Here is a 23143-nt window from a genome sequence, read left to right as displayed (position 1 = left end):
TTACATCAATTTACGTACTTTGCCCGCAGTTATCCTTCCATAACTACAACAAAGATGTGAAAATTTAAATTTAGAATTTGTCAAGCGCTTAGATCTGGTGATGAAGACCGACGAAGAATATTTTGCAAATTATATACTAGGAAAGGTCGGAAAGATGAAAACTTTCCTCATAAGATTATTTCGTCGTACGCAAAGAAACAACAATGGAATATTTAACCGTCGAAATATTCATTATTGGCAAATTCTTTTCTAGTAATTTTTTAATGAATTAACACGTGACGTGATCTACCTTAGGTACTTATTCAATTTTTTTTTGAATATTGGAACAATGTAGAATAAGACTATATAGACTATATCAAAAAAAAATTGATAATGATTAAGCCGAAACGAAACGTCGAACTCGAAAATCTCCCATTGGCATCAAATTCACTGTTGTGCCGCTTGGTTTTAGGTCAATTTACACAGTTTGCCCACAATTATCTTTCCATAAATACAACAAAGGTGTGACTATGGAATGTTGAAAGAGATTTACTGAGATTTTATTTTAACATGGAAAATATAGCGTGTGCAAGATCATGGGGCTATTGGAAACTGTAATATAAAAGTTGCAAAATTTAGATGCTAATAATGCGGTGTTGAGAAAACTAACTCATATTTAAAGAGATAAAAAATGGTCTACTTATCGCCACTTTTTGACGTGTACAAAATAACGTTGAGAGATTTTAAGTACGGCGTTTCGTTTTTGGATGAAATCATCATCAACTTGATCTTTTATATTGACAATGAAAAAAAGACCCTATGCATTAAATATCATTTTTTATTACGAATACCAAGATGTACGAGATGATATGATTATACATTGTTCAAATCACAAAATCTGGTTGTTTTTAGTAGTTTAGTGTAGTAGGCGCTGACATGATGGCGTTGAGAAAGTGTCAAAATGATTTTTTTGAGATATTGATTTTTGAGGCCTCTTTTTATAGTTGTTTTTTTTTTGCTCTTCAAAATTTGAGGAGAATTTCGATGTGCTCCAATATTATATCTTATGCCATTATGCACTATAGTGCGCTTATGAAACCTGATTTATCCGAAAATAAACCCTGCAATGAAGAAAAACAACTGCGAATCTATTGCTCATTTTATTTTAGGAAAAAAAATTTTCACCCATTCAAATTTTCCAGATAAGCTTATTTGGTCGGACGAAAGTATGATAACAAATAATGACATTTTTTTTCTGGTAACAAACATTGAAAATTTAATAAAAAGCCTTTTCTAAGATTTAAACAACGTAAAATCGTATGATGTCGTATATCGCTGTAAGGCAGAAAAAGTGACGACGAGAAAGTTACCATTATTTCTTTATATCTAATCCAAATCGGCAAATATCGGTTTTGGCGTATTTCCGGAAGTAGGTTTGAACCATTAAAATTTGCAACTTTTTTCTAATTTAACCATCTTCGTATTTGTCATGGTTTCCAATGTTCCCATGTGGGACATCCTTATTTTATATACACCGTATATATTGTGCTGGAACCACTATATCCTTTCATGCTCTTGCATTCGACAGTACTGAACTACAGCCGATTGTAAACCGTTACTGCTTTTATACGTTGTTCTTGTATATGGACCATTTATTTTGAAAGTGCTGTAGAAATATATTCTCTTGTTGCGAGAAAATTAGAGGCAGCATATCTGTTAATTTAAAAGTTTAAGCAAATTATATGAAGTCTAGCAATGTTTCTATGGTTTTATAAACAAATTAATTTAATTATGTAAATTTGTTTTTCTCAAACTAGACTATAATAACACATATTTACCTGCTGTAAATAGACGTACACCACTTTCAAAATAAGACAACCGTACAAATCCAAATTTGTTTACAAACACTCGTGACAAGACATAAAATTTATACTATATATTTATATTTATTATTTTATATTTATATATACTGATAGTATTTACTGGCATTTACCACGGAGGTACTGTTGGGATTAATCAATTGACCGTGGCCCTGTCCGAAATTCGTGTTTTTTTATCCGTTAATCGAATTTTTAAGACTTTTTGTTGCTTTCATTTCATGTATTGCTTTATTACATCACAGTAATCTTGTGGTGTGTACAGAGAATTCTTTTTTTACAATGCCATTTGCCCCGAAAGTAAAAATTTTGCGGTGTCAATTATGTCAATGTTATTTTCCAACACCCAGTCGTTTCAACCACAACAATGCCATTTGTAAATTTCCCAGTACACATGTCGCTGTAGACAAGACAAGCTTTGGATCGTTACGACATTTTCTAAATGCACATAAATATTTTATTATGGTGGTAATTGTGAAAACCCTAGTTTAAAACATACATATTTCGCTTGTAATATGCAATTGTGACAAATAATTTCTGGTAAGGTAGGACTTTTTGTAAGTCAAAGTATGTAACAAGATTTTCTAATTCCAGAATTTTATATTCTTGTAATGCTGGCAATTGAAAGTGTAACTTCAATACTCGTTTAAAGATTTTCCTATATAAGTATAAATTATACATTTTTCTTACATTTGATTCAGGGTTTAAAAAACATCCGTTCTGGATTTTGTGATCGAGTGACTTTCAGATGGCTCAAAAGCTTTTATGCGTTAGCTGAAGCTTTTAGCTGGTCAGTAGCTCACTAGTTCTTTTGCAAGTCATCCATTTTTCCATGCATGTCTTCTAGAATGCTATTTTAGGATACGATCAATTCGTCCAGTAGATATTTGGAAAGAATTCACGAAAAACACTAAATCTTTTACATTGTGTTTTCCTCTTTTTGCACAATACTTTTGTCCACTATTTCGGTTAATTTTGTTTATTTGTTGCAAATATTTTTCTATATTTTGTTCTGCAGAATCTAAGTTGTCAATAACAATACCGTCATCTGATTCTACCTCTATTAATCTTCTTTTCACGATTTGTTTGAATTGTTTTCATCCTGTGGTTCATTAATTATTCTTCTGTTTATATTCATGGACTTTATGTCTTCATGAATTTATTTATAACTAAGTAAAATAAATATTTTCAATTGTTATAAAATAATATTGATTTACCATTTACCGAAAAAAATAGAATAAGTAACCTAAATTAGCAACTCTTGACGCGTAAGATAAAACAAATGAAAAATAACAAATTGCTGATCGGCAACCATCTTTTGCCAATTGAACTTAAACCACTTTCATAATCGATGATTATGCAATTTCATTTACCGACCAATTTTAAGTTGTACAAAATTTTTTAAGAAATTAAACAAGGATTAGTTTTACATAAAAAAATACATTTAATTAAAAACGAATTACGCGATATCTCTTTTTTTTTTAAATGGACTGACACCACTTTAAAAACAAACGGTCCATACCTTGAATACATTGATCAGAAGATCTATCAACATGTCTTCATCACCATCCTCATAATCTCTCAATATATCTATCAGGTTTATAGTTTCTTTCCAACATCCATTTTTCTTCACGTAAAGTGTATTCAGATGCAAATTGCCTTTCTCTAAATTTACTGTATCGTCATGTTGTCATTTTTACAGGCGAATGGGGATGATAATGGACGAAATGATGCAAAACGACCAGGGTCTTCCAGCATGTAGCGCGCTGCCCGGTTTGAGCAGCGGTCAAAGCAGAATGTGCCAGCTGTACATGGACCACATGAACGCTGTGGCTATCGGAGCAAAGCAGGCACTGAACGAATGCAAACATCAGTTTCAGCACCGACGATGGAACTGCTCGCTTTTGGACGACGTCAACGTCTTTGGGCCTGTTATGTTGATAAGTGAGTAGAACGCCCAATAGAAAAATAATTTACAGTTTTTAAATTTTGATACTGAACTGGAGTTTTTGCGGCGATTATCTCCAGGTTTGGATGCAATCGAATGATTTCGGGGATATTACCGCAAGGTTTGGATGATTACGTTTGTTATTTCGGTTGGTCATATCAGTGTGTGTATTCGTGATGTTTTGCAATAATGTACCCAAAAAATAACGCTAGTTGAAAAAGTATAGTATGCAACACGTTTGGTAACCATTTTAAATCATTCGTTTATTAACCCATTTTGTCCCAGTGGTGCGTGAATGAATGAATGAACTATTCTATGATTTTTTTTGTCACATTCAGGAAATATGTTTGCACATCCATTTAGAAATTTTATTATTATCACTCAAGGACATAAAACCGTAGAAATCGCTAATTTATGTGTAAAGGAAAGATCTTATATATGACTTCAAAAGTTAACAAAAGCTGTACATAAATTTGATACACATTTTCAAGTAAATCCAAAATAGTAAAAAAAAATATTTTGGATTTGTATTGATTGCCATTTTTGTTAAGTCTATAGCATGTAGATTACATCGCAGAAAACATACATTCGAAATACTATATTGATTACTATATTTATTTTTTGAAAATATTTACTGGTACGTGAATGCACCATTGATTTTATGTGTGAAACAAAACTTTGCAAGTGTAGGCAAGTCAGCGCATGTAGAATAAACATTCAATAATTAGCGTGTTCTTTAGTATTAGTTTGTGCCTTGCGCAGTGAAGGCGGCTATGGAGGACATCATGATAGATGAGGACATTTCCTCGTAAATGTATGCTAAAAAAAAATACAGAAAAAAAATATTTACAGAACATATCGACGTTGTCTATATTCCACCCGACGTGGATACCTTGACTGACGAAGAAGATATAAACGATAACATAAATCTACAAGTAATTTTTCAAAGAAACTTCCACAGGCTACTGTAATGCTTTTTACAAAACTTCTGGATTCTTCCTGCGTCGGTTTTGCTTAGTCGAAATTGCTGACGTTTCGTCAATCATCCTGTTGGCTTCTTCAGAGCTTGACTAAAACTGGCTCGTTACTGAGACAAATAAACTCATCAGCTGTTGCCGAACACACTCATGAAACCGGGCATAAAATTTTATTTGATAAAACGAAAATTCTTGCATGTGATCAGTTCCTCTACCAACGAAAAATCCGAGAGTCTATAGAAATCTAACCTAACAATATTAATCGCTACTCAGGTCTCTACCTGTCACCAATTTGGGAATTAGTCATCCGAGACGGTGTTTATACCCCTCATTAGCCCCCCCCACCCCCTTCCTCAAACAATATATAAGCAGGTACTGATCAAAATACGAGCCAGTTTCAGTCAAGCTCGGAAGAAGCCAATAGGATGATTGGCGAAACGTCAACAATTTCGACTAAGCAAAAACCTACGCAGGAGGAATTCAGAAGTTTTGTAAGAAGCATAAATCTACAAGAGTGTGTGGAACCAACTTATACAGTTAGAACTTTCGAGTTACATACACAGAATGATACAGCTGTCCTTCAACAGTCCTGTAATTCATCAACTGCTGAACCTGAATGGGACTCATCAGATGATGAAACCCTAGAATTCAAAAGGAGACGTATGCTTTCTGCAAACGACAGGCTTGCTTCTATTGTCAAATGGAAGAAACGTCAGACTGAGTACACTTATACACTTATATCCCATGAATTTAGATCATGTGAGGAACTAAAAAATCGGCTTTCTGGATAAAATCCGCTTGAAATATTTTTTATATTTTGTGACGAAGTGGTTGATTTGATTTTAAAGTTTTCGGTAAAATATGCTCCAGACAATAACCGCCATGAATTCTGGTTTTCAAAAAATCAACTTTTAAATTTTATAGGCATTTTGTTGTTTTCCGGTTGTCATTCATTGTCACATATTTAGCATTATTGATCTACTGATGAAGACAAAGGAATTGATCTGATAAAAAAATGTATGAGGCGCAACAGTTCCCAATTGATAAAGCAAAACTTGCACTTATTTTGCAATAATCTGTTGTATAAAAATGATAAATTTTCAAAAGTTAGATCCTTAGAGACTGTGTGTGCACCAAATCCACATACCAACGACAAACATTATCATTATCAAACATTATCATGGAATCATCATTCATTCACTACAAAACAAAAAAAATGATGGCAATTTTTTTATTGTTGAATTGCTATATAATTTCACTAATGATCCCGAAGTATTAAATTAAATTAATATTCATGAACTTTTACGTAGACAATTCCCTTACTAAGTAGGTAATCTTCAGTTACCCTTAAAGCTTAAATTTAAACTGCTTGAAATATTGAATTAATTATTTACTTGTATTCTTGTAATTCTTAGGTTGTTCCCACCCTACTCTGTAAGTGGAAGTAATTTTGTTGAGTCTTTAAAAAAAATAATAATAAATTCAGTTAGAGTGTGTTCTATTCATATCCACCGCAAATCATTCTAACATTAATATAGTTAATGTACAACCATCGAATGCAATAACCATAAACCAGTGCATCCAAATTGGTCGGTTATAACAATAATCAACGTGTACTTATTGATCTTGTAATAGGAGTGTAATAAAACGGACAATTCTATATACCTAAAGAGATCGTGCAGATATAATTCCTAATTTATAATCTCGGATCTGCCTTTATCTAGCCTATGGCCCATTTACATTTTCCGATTTCATCCTCAACTATAATTTTTGGTTGGCCGTCGTTGTTTCTGTAGAAATGCCATTATTTAGAATTTTAATGCGGTAATCGTGCGTCCATAGAAATGCGCTGCTGATTATTCGATTGTAGGGATTGAGATTCGTAATAGATTCCAGGTTTAGATAATAATCGTTTCTAGGTAGGCGGAAAATTGAAGAAACTGTTTTTTTTTTGCCACACACTAACAATTGGTCGTTCTACGAACACCGCTTAACCGACATCGGCCGACAATTTTGCCCTTAACTCTGACCTGGTTGACCAAAAGTCTTTGTTGAAATGTCTGCGTGCAGTAATATTTAAAATAGAAAAGCCTAACAGACATTTTACCTTTAGCATCTTGTTTCTGTACTAGTAAGTCTCACAATTTTCGAGGTTCTGTGTTTTTGCATTCGGGCCCTGTTTTGAGGAAAAAGGTTAAATTTGAGGAATCACAATTTTTTTATTTTTAGGATAATTTTCATAAATAAACATGATATAAAATGAGAAATTTTAATCCACTTTTTCAGTCGTTTGATAAACGTAATATACAGGGTTAATAAGTTGCTTCATGGCAAACGCCCCGTGGAATAACTACGTTACCAATTTTACTTTTACAAAACTTCTGGATTCCTCCTGCGCAGGTTTTTGCTGGGTCGAACTTGCTGACGTTTCGCATATCATCCTGTTGGCTTCTTCAGAGCTTGACTGAAACTGTATCTCATTTTACTCTCTACCTGCTCATATATTGTTTGAGGGGGGCGGAGCTAAATGAGGGGCATAAACACAGTCTCGGATGACTGATTCCCATATTGGTGACAGGTTGCGGTTAAGATTGTTAGTTTGCTTATAGATTTCTATATACTCTCGGATTTTTCGTTGGTAGAAGAATTGATTACATGGAAGAATTTTAATTTTATCGAATAAAATTTTATGTCCGGTTTCGTGATTGTGTTCGGCAACAGCTGATGAGTTTATTTGTCTTAGTCGTAAGGCTCTTTTGTATTCTTTGAGCCTAGTTGAAATTTTTCGTCCGGTTTCTGCAATGTATTCTTTGCCGCATATGCTTGGAATGCTGAGAAACTCCTAGCATCTCAAATGGAATTTTATCTTTGACGGACCGAAGATGTTGAGAGATTTTTGGACAAGTGGTATATCTGGTTTTGACGTTATACTTCTTTAGAACTTTTGATATGTGATATCAGTCATCCGAGACGGTGTTTATGCCCCTCATTTAGCTCCGCCCCGCTCAAACAATGTATAAGCAGACACAGAGTAAAATGCGAGCCAGTTTCAGTCAAACTCTGAAGAATCGAACAGGATGATTGGCGAAACGTCAGCAAGTTCGACTTAGCAAAAACCGACGCAGGAGGAGTCCAGAAGTTTTGTGAAAAGTATGACAGTAGCCTGTGAAAGTTTCTTTGAAAAAAAAAATACATTTTTTTTTAAAGATCAATATTCGTTAAGAACCACTTATTCCTACAGCTTGTTTTCAGTTCATGTCTTTATGTACTTCAGTTCATTTTTAAGAGCAACATGTTACTACTTTAAAATAAATTTATTTGTTTTTTACACAACTTCAACTAAACAAACATTTTTTTTACAACAAACTTAACCTAATAGTGAACGATTTTTTAGAAAATTTGGCCATTATTAACTCCTTGAGTGTTGAATTTTTTCGGAGTGCTTTTGTTTTTCTTCTTTGGGACCATTCACTACACCGAACGTTACTGTTGTGTATGTTTTTACTATATTTTTTAAAAAATTTGCAACAGTTTGTGGTTCGCGAATAAAAGTGAAGTGCGGCAACAAGGGATATTTGCAATCCCCGGTTAAAAAGTCGGTTCGTGAAGGGTGGAGAGACGTGCGGAAGACGTTCCACAGGACGGAGTTCCTGGGGATAAAGAAAGTCCCGCGATTATTATTGTTTCTTTAGAAATTTGTAGTGTTACGTTCAGTAAAAGTTTGGTAGTTTTCAAATTTTGTGCCTTATTTACCGCCGCAGAACCCACGACACACTCTCGGAGGTCTGAGAGCATCTTAAGTTTTAAGCCACGCTCTTTGCTCCTAGTTAGTTAAGTTTTTGTAGTAAAAAATATTGCAAGTCGATCTAAACTCATTAGGAAAGTCTTGATAGCCTGTTAGTTCACATTTTGTTAATTTCAATTTATAAAAGGTTGCATGATTACTTTGGTTGAGCTTTGAAGTATTTCAAACAATTGCTCAAGGTCAAGTTAAATAACTCCGATCTAAAATAAAGAAAAACTAATAAAAAGTTAATTCTTAATAAATAAAAAACAAATTATTAATTTAGATTCATTAAACTTTAAAATTAAAAATCACAGTGATCTCCTAAACTATCTTGTGAATAGTAGTTTTTCGGAAATTTTTACAAACTTATGAAATTAAAAAAAATATATTTGAATAAATTATCAAACTGGTCTGAATGTCTCTTTATTTTTTCGGAAAAAAAACAACTTATTGATATGAAGTTCTTAGAGAACCTTCTAAAAATGTGTGAATTACTTTTTGTCTTAAATATGCCTTACTTCGTTAACAATAAAGAATTAATTAAATTATATACAATATTAACGTCACATCTTAAATGACACAAAATAAAATATAACCAAATCAATAGAGAAAAACAACTTCATAATTTGAAATACTTCTGCTAATATTTAGTCGGGCCTCCTTCATTATCGATAACGACTGGTAGTCTTCTGGGTATTGATTCAACTAATTTTCTAGTATACTCCGGGGAAGTTGTTTTCCATACTTCAGTCATTTTCAGTTTTTATTCTTTCTTGTTAGATAGTGGGGCGCTATTTACTTTGTTTTTTAATGTCAACCTCAAATTTTCAATTACATTTAAGTCTGACAACTGGGCTGGTGTAATTGTAATGATATAACCGATAATTGTTACCCATATTTAATTTTTGGGCACTAGCAACCAGATGCTGTTTTAATATTTCCAAATACACATATTGGTTCATATATCCTTCTATCCTTCAATGAAATGCATATTACCTACTTCTGCAGATGACTTACAGCCACCGTGCTTTACCGTAGCTTTTAAATTTTTTTCCATTTTTCTCCAAACTGATATTTCTCCATCGGATCCAAATATTCCCGAAATTCAATTCTTTATCGATATGCCCTCTAGCGAATGCCAATATCCCGCATCTATTTCTTCGCCTAATGAAAGGCTTATTTCTGGCAGTTCGACCACGTAAATTATTTTTTTCGCAGGATTCGTCGAATTGTTTCGGGGTTACATCTTTTTCCAAACTGTCTTTCCATCTCGACACACATCTTTGGAGCACTGTTTTTTGGATACTTCGATACCGCTCTTTCCTCACGTTCATTGAAGATCTTATTTGGAGCTAATCTTCACTTATTCTCGAACCTGCTTTCCTTACAGCAACGCTCAAGGATGTGCTGAACAGTTGACGGACAATTATTTACCATTTTGGCAATGTCTCTTTGGCTATATCCATTTCTCTGCTGAGTAATAATTAATTTTCTCGCAGAAATTTTAGACGACCCATTAAAAAAAATCGTTTTACTGAACAAACATGTGTTTGAAAATGTCGGACTAAATAAAAAACAACTGCATTAATAAATAAAAGCCACTTCGCCTTGGTAAATTTCAAACTGAAAAATTTTGACCCAGGTTATTGCCTATATTTTAATTAATTCTTTATTGTTAACTAAGCAAGGCATATTTAAGATAAAAAGTAATTCACACATTTTTAGAAGGCTACTAACTTGTTTAGAAGATATCATTTAAAGCTAGCTTTTTTAAAAATTCGACCAGTATGCGGTGGTCTATACCGCCAATTAACTTACGAATAGCGTCTTGAGCTCATCTACCGTAGCGTACGCTCTTCGACTCGCTTACTTAGCACATCCCACACATGCTCTATGGGGTTGTGATCAGGTGAACATGCTGACCAGTTCCTGATCCAGCAACGACAACCAAATCAATGTAAGCCTTTCTAATTATGCATTAAACGTGCGCTCTGCAAATATTTCGCCTGCTTTTCTTTATGCTCTTTTCCGTCCATCTGAAGAATTTGAACAAAATATTCCTCAGAAATAAGAACATTCTGCCGTTGCTGTAAGTTCCAATTTAAATGTTTAGTGGCCTAGCTACTATGTACAGAGCAACATGTGGATCTTATATTTTCGCTCCATTGGCTTACTGTGAGTAATGTCTAAAATATTGGTGAGGATTATATGTGACCAACTTGAAAATCATGTTTTTGATTCAAATATTTTACTTACCACCCAATCAGGGTTTAGGCACAGGCACAGTACGACTACAGCATTGATTAACGTTTTCTTAGGGCTCATAATGTATCAACAAAAACTTGTTCGAATTTGTTCGATTATAGCAAAGACCATAAATCATAATCTGCTTAAATAAATATTATTCTTATCAGTATGCTGGTGCTATGTAAATATACTTATCATTCCCCATCCAAGATGTAACTTTGTCCTTCAACGCCATAAATGAAGATCTTGAAATGGTTTCTAGATTATCCAAAGCCAATGATTCCAAAAGCGGGTTGTTCTTTTTGGCAATAAAAAAAACCTAGGAGTCTTTCTTGATAGTAAGCTTCATTTTGATTCTCACTTGTCTTATTTACTACGGTCCTACCGTAAACTGAAAGTACTTACATGTATGAAGACCATTTATCTACTGAGATTAGACTTAAATTGTGTGACTCTCTTAGATTCTCTCTATTGGGATATGCGAACGTTGTGTACTAATCGGTCCTAAGAGAGTTTATAAAAATGGCAAAATGCCTGCCTGCCGTAGAGTTTGGTTTGTGTAAGTTTGATCACGTTACTCCGACACTCAAATAGTTAGTAAATATTTGATGATTCGCAATTCTCCAATTCTGCTTTGTTTAAGAACAAGTAAATGTACCACCGTATATAAATAAATTTGGCAAAGCAAAATCGAAGCGCACTACTGAACTTCACTTAATCATGTCGCGGATCTTGGCAATGACGTGCCCCGTCAAAAAGCAATCGGTCATGTTTTCAACGCAATCAATCAAACTCCTGCGTAATTGAATGCCGAAAGAATGTTCAATCATCGCATCAATCCCCGGCCTACTATACGAACTTGGCAGCCGTATCAAAGTGTACGCGCGCACTTCGTGAATAATTACAACGGCGTAGATCGCCCATTGAGATACATCGTTTTCGTGTTGCGAATTTTTCCGTTGCCGATCATTTCTTCCTTTTGTTGAGTACGAAATTAATTATGGGTTAATTATGTCTATAATAATTAAATTCTCGAAAACTAAGATGCAAACATTAGACGTCAGCTTTCTGCTGAAGATAAAGGGGCACCTAACCAAATAGAAAAATATATAGTAGACATAATCCGGTATTTAACTTTGGCAAATTTTTAAGAACGTCTTACCGCAGGCCAACCTCTCTTGGGTTTGTCGTTGTATAGTTCGACCAGAATTATAGTGCTTTTACAACCAACCCTGTCTATTGTTTATTACTTTAACTAACCAAAACCGCAGCCCCTTATAGAACACCCTGTCTAGCAGACCCTTACTAGTAACCATTCCAGGAGCGTCCTAGAAATTTATCAACCTACACTAACCATTTAAGTATATTTTCAATGTTTTTAGCCGAGCAATTCTTGAAACATGTACATGAAAAAATTATTTCAAAGTAATAATTTATTACGTCCTATGTCACTAGTTTTTATTGCTGCTAATACATCCCCTTCAGATCTCTCTTTTTTATTTGCTGAGGTAGTTCGTCTTCTAAATGGTCTTCTTCGCCCAGCAATTCTTGAAACAAATACGTAAAAAAAAATAGTACAAAGTAACAATTTATTACGTTCCATGTCCCTTGTTTTTATTGCTACTTGCTACTTCCCCGTCTGAATTTCTTATAAAATTGTAAACATTCAAAACAATTTGTTTAGCAATGAAAGACAAACGGAGCCGTTTGTCTTTCAGTATTCAAAAAAAGGATTTCTAATGTGTTTTTAATATAGGAGATTAAGCTATCTAATGCACAACTTAAAATCGAGTTACCTCAAGTAGGGACTGTTTTATAAAGATTTATAAAAAGCACACTAATATGAATGAATATAACAGTTTAATCAAAGAAAATTTTCCTACTCTTAAAATACACGTTCTCAAAAGAATGATCCCTTCCGTATAACAGGTAACAGTCCTAAACTCATTCCAAAGTCAAAACCATAAAAGGTTGTGAAAACAGTATATCGTTCGGCGAACTTTACCCAGATCCCTGAGAGCAACATATTAATTTCGTTTATGGAAATTAAAATAAAAGACAATTATTAAATTTAATAACAATTTAAACCAGCCACCTTGTCTAATAGTGTCTCGATCTCTGTGAATTTGAATATTTCTTGTATTTGAATACGAAGTCTGTTTGAATACGAAGTCATTTTGTGGATACGACTGTGATATAATTGCTATCATGGACATGACAATATTGTGACTTTTTGGTGCTAGACGCACTGTGGTTCGTGCTGATAGAGGCCTCGCAGGAAAAAGGGTTTCGAGATGTGGTTCCGATTTGTTAACTGCAAAAAGAAAGCTCAAGCAGTTATAGCAGAAATAACACGAAGGAAAATTGAATTTTAAGTACGCATCTTTGTGGTTTACATACCTCCTAATATTACCCAGACAGACATTTTTCTGAATATTTTGAAGCGTTGTACTGGCTGTAAGATTGTAATACTCCATAACTTTTGTAATTGAAGTAGTTTAATTATATCCATAATTGTTACGGTGGAAATCTGAAATTAGTTTTTTCAATGTAAGTAGTTAAGTTTCTACAGAAAGATTAGAGTGCTGGCGGAGCCTACACTTAACATCTCACTGACAATGAACACAAATCAAAAACAGATTCAACATATTAATAGATACCGAAACAAATATAACTTCAAGCGAAACCAATTTTCCACATCTGCATAATTGTTTGCTTAACCAGAATTGGTCTGAATTATATGCTATGGATGATATTAGCGTTGCATGTGACATTTTTTATTTATTTATGTATTCTGTACATCATTATCGATTTGTTTATAACTGAAATAGTTAAACTTTATAGATAGAGTTTTTAAGAGGCTTAAACAACGAATTACGCTCGAATAATTAGACAGAGATTGACATTGTCTATAAGAATTATTTAGCTTAATTTGAGAATTCTATATCTAATAACCCCAGTATTCCGGTCCTGCTGAAAAAGCTGACGCTTTTGTCGATTGACGGTGTTTTCGCTGGGTAAGTCAGCCTGTTGCTTCTGAGCGGGGTAGTTCCCGCATTACCTAACAGAATATTTGATTTTGAGGGGAAACCCTTGTATTATCTTTTTATTCTTGCAATTAAGACATTTTAGCAGGAAGCTAGAATAAATCCGGCCTTTAAAAGGGACAATAACAGTGAACTCTATAACTATAGGCCAGCGTCTATATTATCCCTTTTGTGGAGGCTTTCGAGAGAGTAATGTGCAAAAGTATTTTTAATCAGGTTGAAAATGTAATATCGGAAGTTCAGCATTTTTCCTTTAACTAATCAACGTATTATCCTCATTTGGCATTCTTTGGCTCAATTTTCCTCCCAGTCATTAGACTTCAACTTAGACTTCTCAGAATCTTTCGATTTTTGTGCTACGCCCCTCTCATATTTTCCATTTAAGTAAATTATTACTATTTGCAAATAATGTGAAAACATTTAGAGTTGCCATAATCAAGATGGCTGTCGCCTTCTTCAGAGGGATCTTCAAATTGTTGACTCCTAGCGTAAACTCAACAGGTGTTCCCTTAGTTTTTCGAGTAGGGCTGGTTGTATTGGTTTTTTATTATTATCTAGGCAATGTAAAATTAAAACGAAGAGGCTCCAAAGATTTGGGAGTTTAATTGTTGCAGTTTTCGTTTGATAACCATGTCAATTAATCAATCAATGAAACTCGTAACAGTGTGTTGCAAATTTTAGGATTTACATTTTGAAATTCGATTGAGTTAACAAGCGAACTAAAGGCACTCTACTTCTGTTATGTTATACGGGTCACGAAAAATATTATTCGGTGATTGCGTTATCCTAAGCGTGACAGAGAGAAAGGAAAATAGAGGGCGTCCCGTTTTTTTTTTAAATGGCCGTATATTCGACCGAAGAAAAGGTTTAAATTATTAAGTGGTATTTTTCGGGTAGCTCGCCCCGATAAATTATTGGCAGATCTGCATTATTATTTGAAACGCATCGTATTCTGTGAAGAAATGATTGAACGAACTAACCAAAATAAAGATTTTTTACCGAATATTTTATGGACCCTTCGTTACGTGGTCGTCATAATCCGGCAGTGGCTGTTGTGTATTCACAACAGAACCAACAGGACTTAGTATCCGCAAAAGGTCAAAATATGGGCTGGTATTTTAAGAAACCGTACCATTGGTCCTTTTTTATGCAAACAAATATCTAGATCTTTTGTGTCATCAAATAATTCGATCAGTTCGGGCTCTTAATATCCCTGTTGGACAAGGAACAATCAAATGGCCACCTAGTTCCCCAGATCTAGCACCAAATGCTTTTTTGGGGTTACGTCACTAGCACTATTTACAGGCACACACGCGATCGTGCAAATTATTTAGAGGAACATCGTAATAAAATTACAAATGCTATTAGTAATGTTACTGCCGAACCAATGGTCAAAGTTAGACAAGAATTTTATGATAGATTGTGATGTCGGCTAAAAATGGTGAACTTTTTTAATTTTTTATAAAATAATATTTTTTTTGATTTAGTTTTATTTTTAGAACTTCTTTTTAATTTTTCATGTGGGGTGGACAGCAATGATTTTTTTGTAATTAAAATCAACATTTTTTGAAACGTTTGCTTTTAAAATCTCGGTGTCACACTAACGGTAAGCCTGTAACCGAATAATATTTTTCGTGAGCTGTATATTATTCAGTGAGAAAAAGTTCAAAAGAATTTTTTTAAGTGCGATGGCATCTTTCCGCAGAGATGCTTTGATCATAATTTTCTCTTAACGCGGTTCGAAATGCCGGCTTTAAGTAATCGTGGGAACTATGCGCCAGTTCAAGTTTTGTATAAATTATATAGATCTTTTATAGAGTGCTCTGGAATGTTATGCAATAGATCCCCAGACGCACAGATATCTGTGTCCTAGAAGACCTGCCCATATAAACCACCCCTTCATAAATTATTTATCTTTCCAGTTCTTCGCGGTCTTCGTTTTTCTTCGATTCTTCGATTTTCTGGAAATATCCATACCAAATGAGAAATTTTGTTTCGACGGTATCCAGAACGGAGGCAGTTATGCAAATTTGTTTGATCGTTGCTTACGTGCTCCATCCTTGAAGTTCTAGCATTTCAATTAGAAAAAGCTATTACGGATCTTAAATAACACTAGGTAGACAGGGTGTCAGGAAAATTTATTAAAGCTGTCCACGACCTTAAGAAAATGTCCCCTAACTATTTTATTTAAAGTGTTTCACAAATTTAAAAAGCTTGCAATTAAAGACGGTTAGGAAAGCCTTAAAACATACAAAAGAAGATAAACTGAGCGTTTTAGGAGAGAACATTAGGAATCATAATGATTTTATTTGTAACATTTCACATAGCTTTATGTCTTATACAGGGTGTTCGGAAATTGAGTTCGGAAACTTGGAGGAAAGATTCAACATGGGCAAATAAATAATGGTAGAACGTCATGAAAAAACAATTGAATTCGTAATATTTTTCGAGTTATAGCTTGTCAAAAATCATTGTTTTAAATTTTATTTTTAACGCAAGTGTTATTGTTTGGCCTAAAATCGATTTTTTATTCTCGATTGGAATTTTACCTGTAAATGTGATTTTACCTAATAGGACTTACTGAAATTTGAAAGTCATTGTTACAATCTGTTAAAAATTAGTTTTTATTAATAATATTATTATTCAAATACTGAATATCGCGATATGCATTTTTGCTACGAAAGAGCAAATGGAAATGCAGATGAAGCACGACAGTTTTACATCCAGTCTTATCCTAATAGAAACGTTCCATATGCCAAGACATTCACCAACATACACAGAAGACTTGGTGAAAGAATATGATTCAAACAATGCAATAAAGGGAGATCAATATATAAAAGAACCGCAAGAGAAGAAAAAATACTTCAAAATGTGGACGCTGAGCCGTCAACTAGTACGAGAAAATTTGCTGCTCAGAAAAGAATTGCTTGCTCTATAGTTTAGGAAGTTTTGCATGAAAATGATCCTTGACCCCTCCATGATCAAGGAGTTCAAGCACTGCATGAGGGTGAACAATTGAAAGCAATTTTATGCTATCAAATTTCAGGAAAAATTCAAAATTACCCACAATTCTTAAGTATCACTTTGTTCATTGACGAGACTGCATTCGGTCGTGATGGCATTGTCATTTTTCGAAATATCCATCAGTGAAACATTGAAAACCCACATGCAAAAATTTGTTGGGGCAGGGCATTTCTTTAACGGATCGCTTAATGGGGAAATATATTTGCAATTTCTAGAAGAACTACCACCTTTGCTGGAAGAAGTACCTTTGCAGCGGAGACAAAACATGCAATGCAGGATGGCGCTCCAAGGTATTTAAATCAGGCATTTGAACATCGACGGATTCGTCGGGTCGGACCTCTAGCTTGGCCGCCTTGCTCACCAGACCTGAATCCGACGGATTTTTTTGGAGGCACTTAAAGTCTCTAGTGTATGAAACATCTATAACAGATATCAATGATTTGCGACAAAAAATAATCATTAGAAATAAGCGAAGCGTATTTTTTCGTACTGGACGGCATTTTTTAAAATGTATAACAAAAAGGTTTAGTTTAGAAAATGAATTGTTATTAGTACACTGTTTAATTCCCGATAATTATTAATAACCTGGCGATCCAAAAATAATTTTGAGTCCGATACGCTGCTACCCCGCTCCTGCAATATTTTTTCATCGACAGAACAATAATTGCCGGCCGATACGCTTCTTGTTTTTGTTATTGTCACGGTTGAAATAGTTCTCGGCGGCATGTTCTCCTTTTCAAACGGCCATTTTATCGATTCGTATCCCGACTACCCGGTTTAAACGGTTATTTTACTCGGCATTATCGCTCCGGGAGTATATAGAACTGCGGGCGCGATCAAAATGCGAACACGTTTCCTAATAATAATATAAAAGATAATGGCGATCTTTTCTCTCTCAGATATTTCTGCACCGGAGGCCAGAAACGTTCCGATTCGCATATCTTACATTTTGTAATAATTGCGAAAGACTTGCGGTGCATCTGCGCCTTGCTCGGACGCAGACTTGGCTTGCGAATACGTCCCGTGCGTGAATTTTAGTTATAAGGCAGAGCCAGAGAAAAACGAACCCATAGAGAAACGACAATACTAGTCGTTATGGTCTGTTCATAGATATAAGAAAGTGACCAATTGCTTTTGAATGGGATTATCCAAGGGTGGTCATTAACGTACAATGCAACAAGATTATTACCTAAAATTTTGGAATTTAAATTCAGGTAAAATTGTGGTCCATAATTGGAAATAATTTTATACCTACCTGTGTTTAATATTCTTTGGTTTGGTATTCTATTTAGTTTAAGTTTATGTGCGAGTCTAGTATATCTCAGGAGATGCTCCCGCCCAAAAATCTAGAAAACACTATTCTGTTGAGACTAAGGAAGTTATAAACAATGTTTATTGAACTCTCATTGAACTTGGTGCCCGCAAGCAAGCATCTCTACATTAGATATCTTAATTAGGAGGAGATGAAACCGGTGTTAAATGTGGCAGAACTACCTTATGGGAGTGTATTCAACACATGTATTTTAGATTTAAAAAAAATTGACAAAAGGCAAGTTTTAATGCAATATTTCAGAATTCGGAAATGGCTACTGGAATATCTATAAAAAATTAGGATTTACAGAGAACAAGAAAGGCCAATTATTTACTTGGATAAAAGCTGGTTGGATTGACTCAACTGATAAGTGTAAAACAAAGGCGCCATCAAAAAGAAATAAAATAATAACAATTTTGCATGCTGATTCTAAAGATGGTTGGAATCGAAATGGACTTTCTCTGTCTGCGAAAAATATTAAAGATTCTTCTCTGGATTACTATGAAGACACCACCGCTGATTTATTTGAAATTTGGTTTAAAAACAAACTAGTTCCAAACATTCCTCCTAATAGCGTAATTATAATGGACAATGCAAGTTATCACAGTAGATAGTTGACTAAAACCCCTTCCTCATGTGACACAAAAGTAACAATCCAAAACTACATTATAATAACTACATTTATTTTCACGAAGATTATACTAAAAAGCGATTAATTGAGGATCTACAAAGCTTGAACCTACAAAAGGAATTAGATTAGATTAGATTAACAGTTAGGAGAGCTAGCAATCAGCCTGTCCGTCACTGCGACCCAGAGGATCTATTGTGACTCCCTCCATAGCTATAGAGCTTTATCCAGGTTCGTCTCTCTAACCAGACTCCCCAACTTCGATAATGACTCCCTCGTATAGCTCTCTGCCTCTGGTTTGGTATCGCCCAGCAGATGGAAGCGCACTCTCGCTAGGCCTTCGCAGTGGCACAGTACATGTGCGGCTGTTTCCTCCTCTTCCTGACAGAATCTACATTCTGTGTTTTCTTCCACTTCCATCAGGCTTAGATGCCTCTTAAGCCTGCAGTGGCCCTTCAGCAGACCTACCATTATTCTTACGGCTTTCCTATTGTAGCTTAGTAGGTCCGCTGTAAAATTGGCCGATGGGCCCCTTAGGAATTCCTTGACCTTTCTTTGCCACGGCATGTCCCTCCACCATCGTCGGGATTGTCCGTCCATCCAATCCATGATGGCTGTTTTTGCAACGGGTTTGGCCACCCCACAAAAGGGTTCTAGTCCAATCAGGCGCATTGATGACCCCTCGCGGGCTGCGTCGTCTGCGCCTTCATTACCTTTATGCCCTCCGTGCCCCGGTACCCATGATAGAGTAACTTTGTTCTGGCATGGTATCTCGTTTAATGCCTTATGGCAGTCCAGAACTAACTTGGATGTTATTTTATTAGATTGCAGGGCCTTTATAGCCGCTTGACTATCGGTGTAAATTGCAATTGATTTGTTACGGATGTTCCTCGCTTTTATTTCTCTTGCACAGTGTTCTAGTGCAGAGATCTCTGCTTGGAACACTGTTGCTAGCTTACCCATTGGAATAGAGATTTTCCTTTTCGTCCTGGGTTCATATATTCCGGCTCCTACAAAAGGAATACGTCTGTATTACTTATGCACAAAATCTAAGGCATGCAGTTATTCAGTAACAGTAATTCCTTTGAAATAGGAATCCAGTTCATTGTGGGCCCGACATTTTAACTGATTTATCTAAGGTATTTTAATTTCGTTTCAAATGTTGCGATTAAAAATATTACTCTATAAAAAATACACCTGTCGTTTATTTACTCGCAGAACTTGTATTTTTAAATGAAAAATATCTAACAGTGTTGCCATACTTTTCGCATCATTAGTTTTCTCTTTTTTTTTAAAAGACATGCGCAGATGGTGCAGCTTCAAATCTATCGATGTTTCCTAAGCGGTTTTGACCATCTAGATCGCCACTCAGGCAGACGGCGTCTTAAGAAAATGTTCCTTTATATATTATCTATTAATGTAGTGTACATTTTATCAATAAAATCGAGAGGGCTCTATAGTTCTAACATTTGTCCCACACTGCATATTTGTTTCTGTTTCATCTTCCTTATACTATTTCCTTATTTAGTTGACAATTGTCTCTTTCAGATTGATCGAGAGTCTTTATTATTTTGCGGGGTAGTACTTGTCTTGCTATTTTGCTGATGTAGTGATCTCAGGATTCAGCGTGAACCTGGCTTGTTACTGTTTTTTGTTTTTTTGTTTTCGTGGTTTTCTCTTATTGACTCTCTCGTTTTATTACTGTCTCCATTCCTCATCCCATAAATATCTGCGTACAGCTGACAAAACCCGAAGCGGCAACGTCTTCAAGAATACTGAAATATGCCGCATTTTACGCATAATGCACGCTCATTCCGCACCAGATACATCTTCGCATTTATCTTCATAACGTTTGCCGGTCATAAGGGTTTATACTGTTTGCATACTAAAGCGTTACAAATTAGAGGCTCTCCGGATGCGCCATATTTCATTGCATTCGTCCAGCCCTAAGCCTCGGTTCGCATAAAATGATTTGTTACGAGATAAATCAACATTATACGAACTTTGTTCCGCCTCGTACAGCTGGACGAATTAAGAAGCTCGGTTCGACGAAATCGGTGTCGGAAATGGGGTACATTTCGACAATACTAGTTAATTATATTCGTTTTATACAAATTGCCAGTTACAACTCGTTATATCCATTAATTTCTTACATATTAAGTTCGTTTCAACTAGTTAATATTGCTCAATAACCTTTTTTTTGGTTCCCCTTGCAGTTGTGGGATTTCGAACGCATCCACATTCGACTGTTCCTTACATGGATGATTCGATTATTTCGCTTTGTTTCTCTAAACGCTTTGATGTGGCGCATGTGCAGCGAATTATTGATGCATCTTACGAGGGGAGATTTTTACGCCGTAACTTTGTTTACGCATAATTTTGAACCTGGGTTTCAAACTCGTCTTTCATGTCTCTGTCATGACAATTTGAGCAAATTCTAAGCAGATTTGCCTTAGCCAAAAAATTAAAATTAAAACAGGTTTCACGAATATTGGAAGTGGATTTTTCATATAAATATAAATATTCAATTTCACCCGATACTGATGACTCGGATATTGGAAATTCTTCAGTTTAATAAAACTGAACATATCAGTAAATTCTTCTTTATACAAGGTATCCAAAGAGTTATTTATTTTCGAAAAAAACGTTAAATGCAAAAATTATAGATAAGACTAAAAGAAACAATTTAACATTATTTTCATAAATATGTGAGAAACCAAACTTATATATTTTTAAATAAGCATATTATTGCATTAATAGATACTCCCTTTGTATTCAATCATCCAATGTAGGGTTAGTTAGTTAGGAATCAAAATATGAAAATATGAATTGTCCATGAATAATTACATATTTCCATGATGTAATTATTCGTGTTAATGCTCTTTTAACTGTATTTAGCATTCTATATTATCTAAATTTAGTTTAGTTTTTTGAGTTATACACATTTTTTCAAAAATAACTCCGATAAGTTGTCAGATTATGAGGAGACGTTATAATAAAATTGTTGCCATAATAAAATTAAAGATGGCGGAAACTGTGTCAAAAATATTGGGTATTAAACACACCACAAAATTGTCACAAATCCGAAAACGCTATAGTATAGACGATAACAGCCCTACATTGAGCGATTGAGTATAAAAAGGAGTATCTATTAATGCCATAATATACAGGCTGTTCCATTTAAAAATATATAATGTTGATTTCCCACATATTTATGAATGACCGTGTATATTTTTAAATAATTTTAACTTGTTCTTTTGATCCCTTCTATAACTTTGGATTTAACACTTTTCGCGAAATCAAATAATAAACGAGATAAAGATATCTCGTTTATTCTAAGTAAGTAAAAATTTTGACACGCTATTTGACTATTAATTTAATATTAAAAAATATTACTTTCATATATAATATATATAATATCACTTGATATCACACTATATATATAATATATATAGTATCACTTTAAATATCTGGGTGCAAAAATAACGAGTAACATAATCCTTCTCAACGAAGTAAGAGAGCAAACAAATAGCGGGATGTGTGAAAGAAATTGTATGGAAGAACAAAAACTTTAATATGGAGAGCAAAATCAAGATATATAAAACGGCTATAAGACCCATTATAACATACGCAGCAGAAACAAGAGTAGATACAAACAGAACTGTTCAAATGATGAGAACAGTTGAAACGAAAATATTAAGAACTATACGGGGTAAAACTTTGCATGACAGAATAAGGAATGAGGACATCAGACAGCACTGCGGAATACAAAACACAGCAAGGTTTGTGAGGCAAAGACGAAGATTTTGGGACAAACACTTAACAGTAGCCTATTAATATTATGGTATCCATGTTAGAAAGAGGAAGAAGGAGAAGAAGACTTTTACTCACTAATAATTTCCAGTGAATATTGAAAAAGAAAGAAGACTTTTAAAAATTAAAAAAAACATCTTATTGTATTCTCCCTTATTATTACTAATGAAAATCCAAAATAAAGAAAATTTTGTTGGACATAATCGTAATAAAATCAAATTTTATTTAATTAACTAATTATTACATTAATTAATAATTATTATAAAAGACAAAATTTTCAAGTAGATATTCTACGTGACCACCATTCACTTCTATACATTTTGTAATTGGTTGAAGGATGTTTTATTATAAGAAAACATTTTTTTTGTTTATTAACTACTTTTTAATAGATTTTTTGCGAACCGCTGATTTAATATGTCACCAAAATAAAAAAAATCCATTGGATTATAATTTAAGGGGCGGACTTCTTTTGTCCATCCAATGGGGAAAGTTTGAATTAAGATA

General features: G+C 34.3%; 1 protein-coding gene across 1 annotated transcript in view; it reads left to right on the top strand.

Annotated features, from left to right (window-relative positions):
* LOC132697924 (protein Wnt-5b-like) overlaps positions 1-23143 on the top strand; it is a 178562-nt gene that overhangs the window by 81637 nt on the left and 73782 nt on the right. The window contains exon 3 of the mRNA XM_060663695.1: positions 3559-3800. Coding sequence (XP_060519678.1) covers positions 3559-3800 — 242 coding nt within the window. The remainder of the gene's footprint in view (positions 1-3558; positions 3801-23143) is intronic.

Source organism: Cylas formicarius, unplaced genomic scaffold (genome assembly GCF_029955315.1).
Source record: "Cylas formicarius isolate icCylForm1 unplaced genomic scaffold, icCylForm1.1 PGA_scaffold_10__41_contigs__length_53128322, whole genome shotgun sequence".
Lineage (NCBI taxonomy): Eukaryota > Metazoa > Arthropoda > Insecta > Coleoptera > Brentidae > Cylas > Cylas formicarius.
Note: the sequence above shows the minus strand (reverse complement) of the source record. Positions and strands in the feature narration are given on the sequence as shown.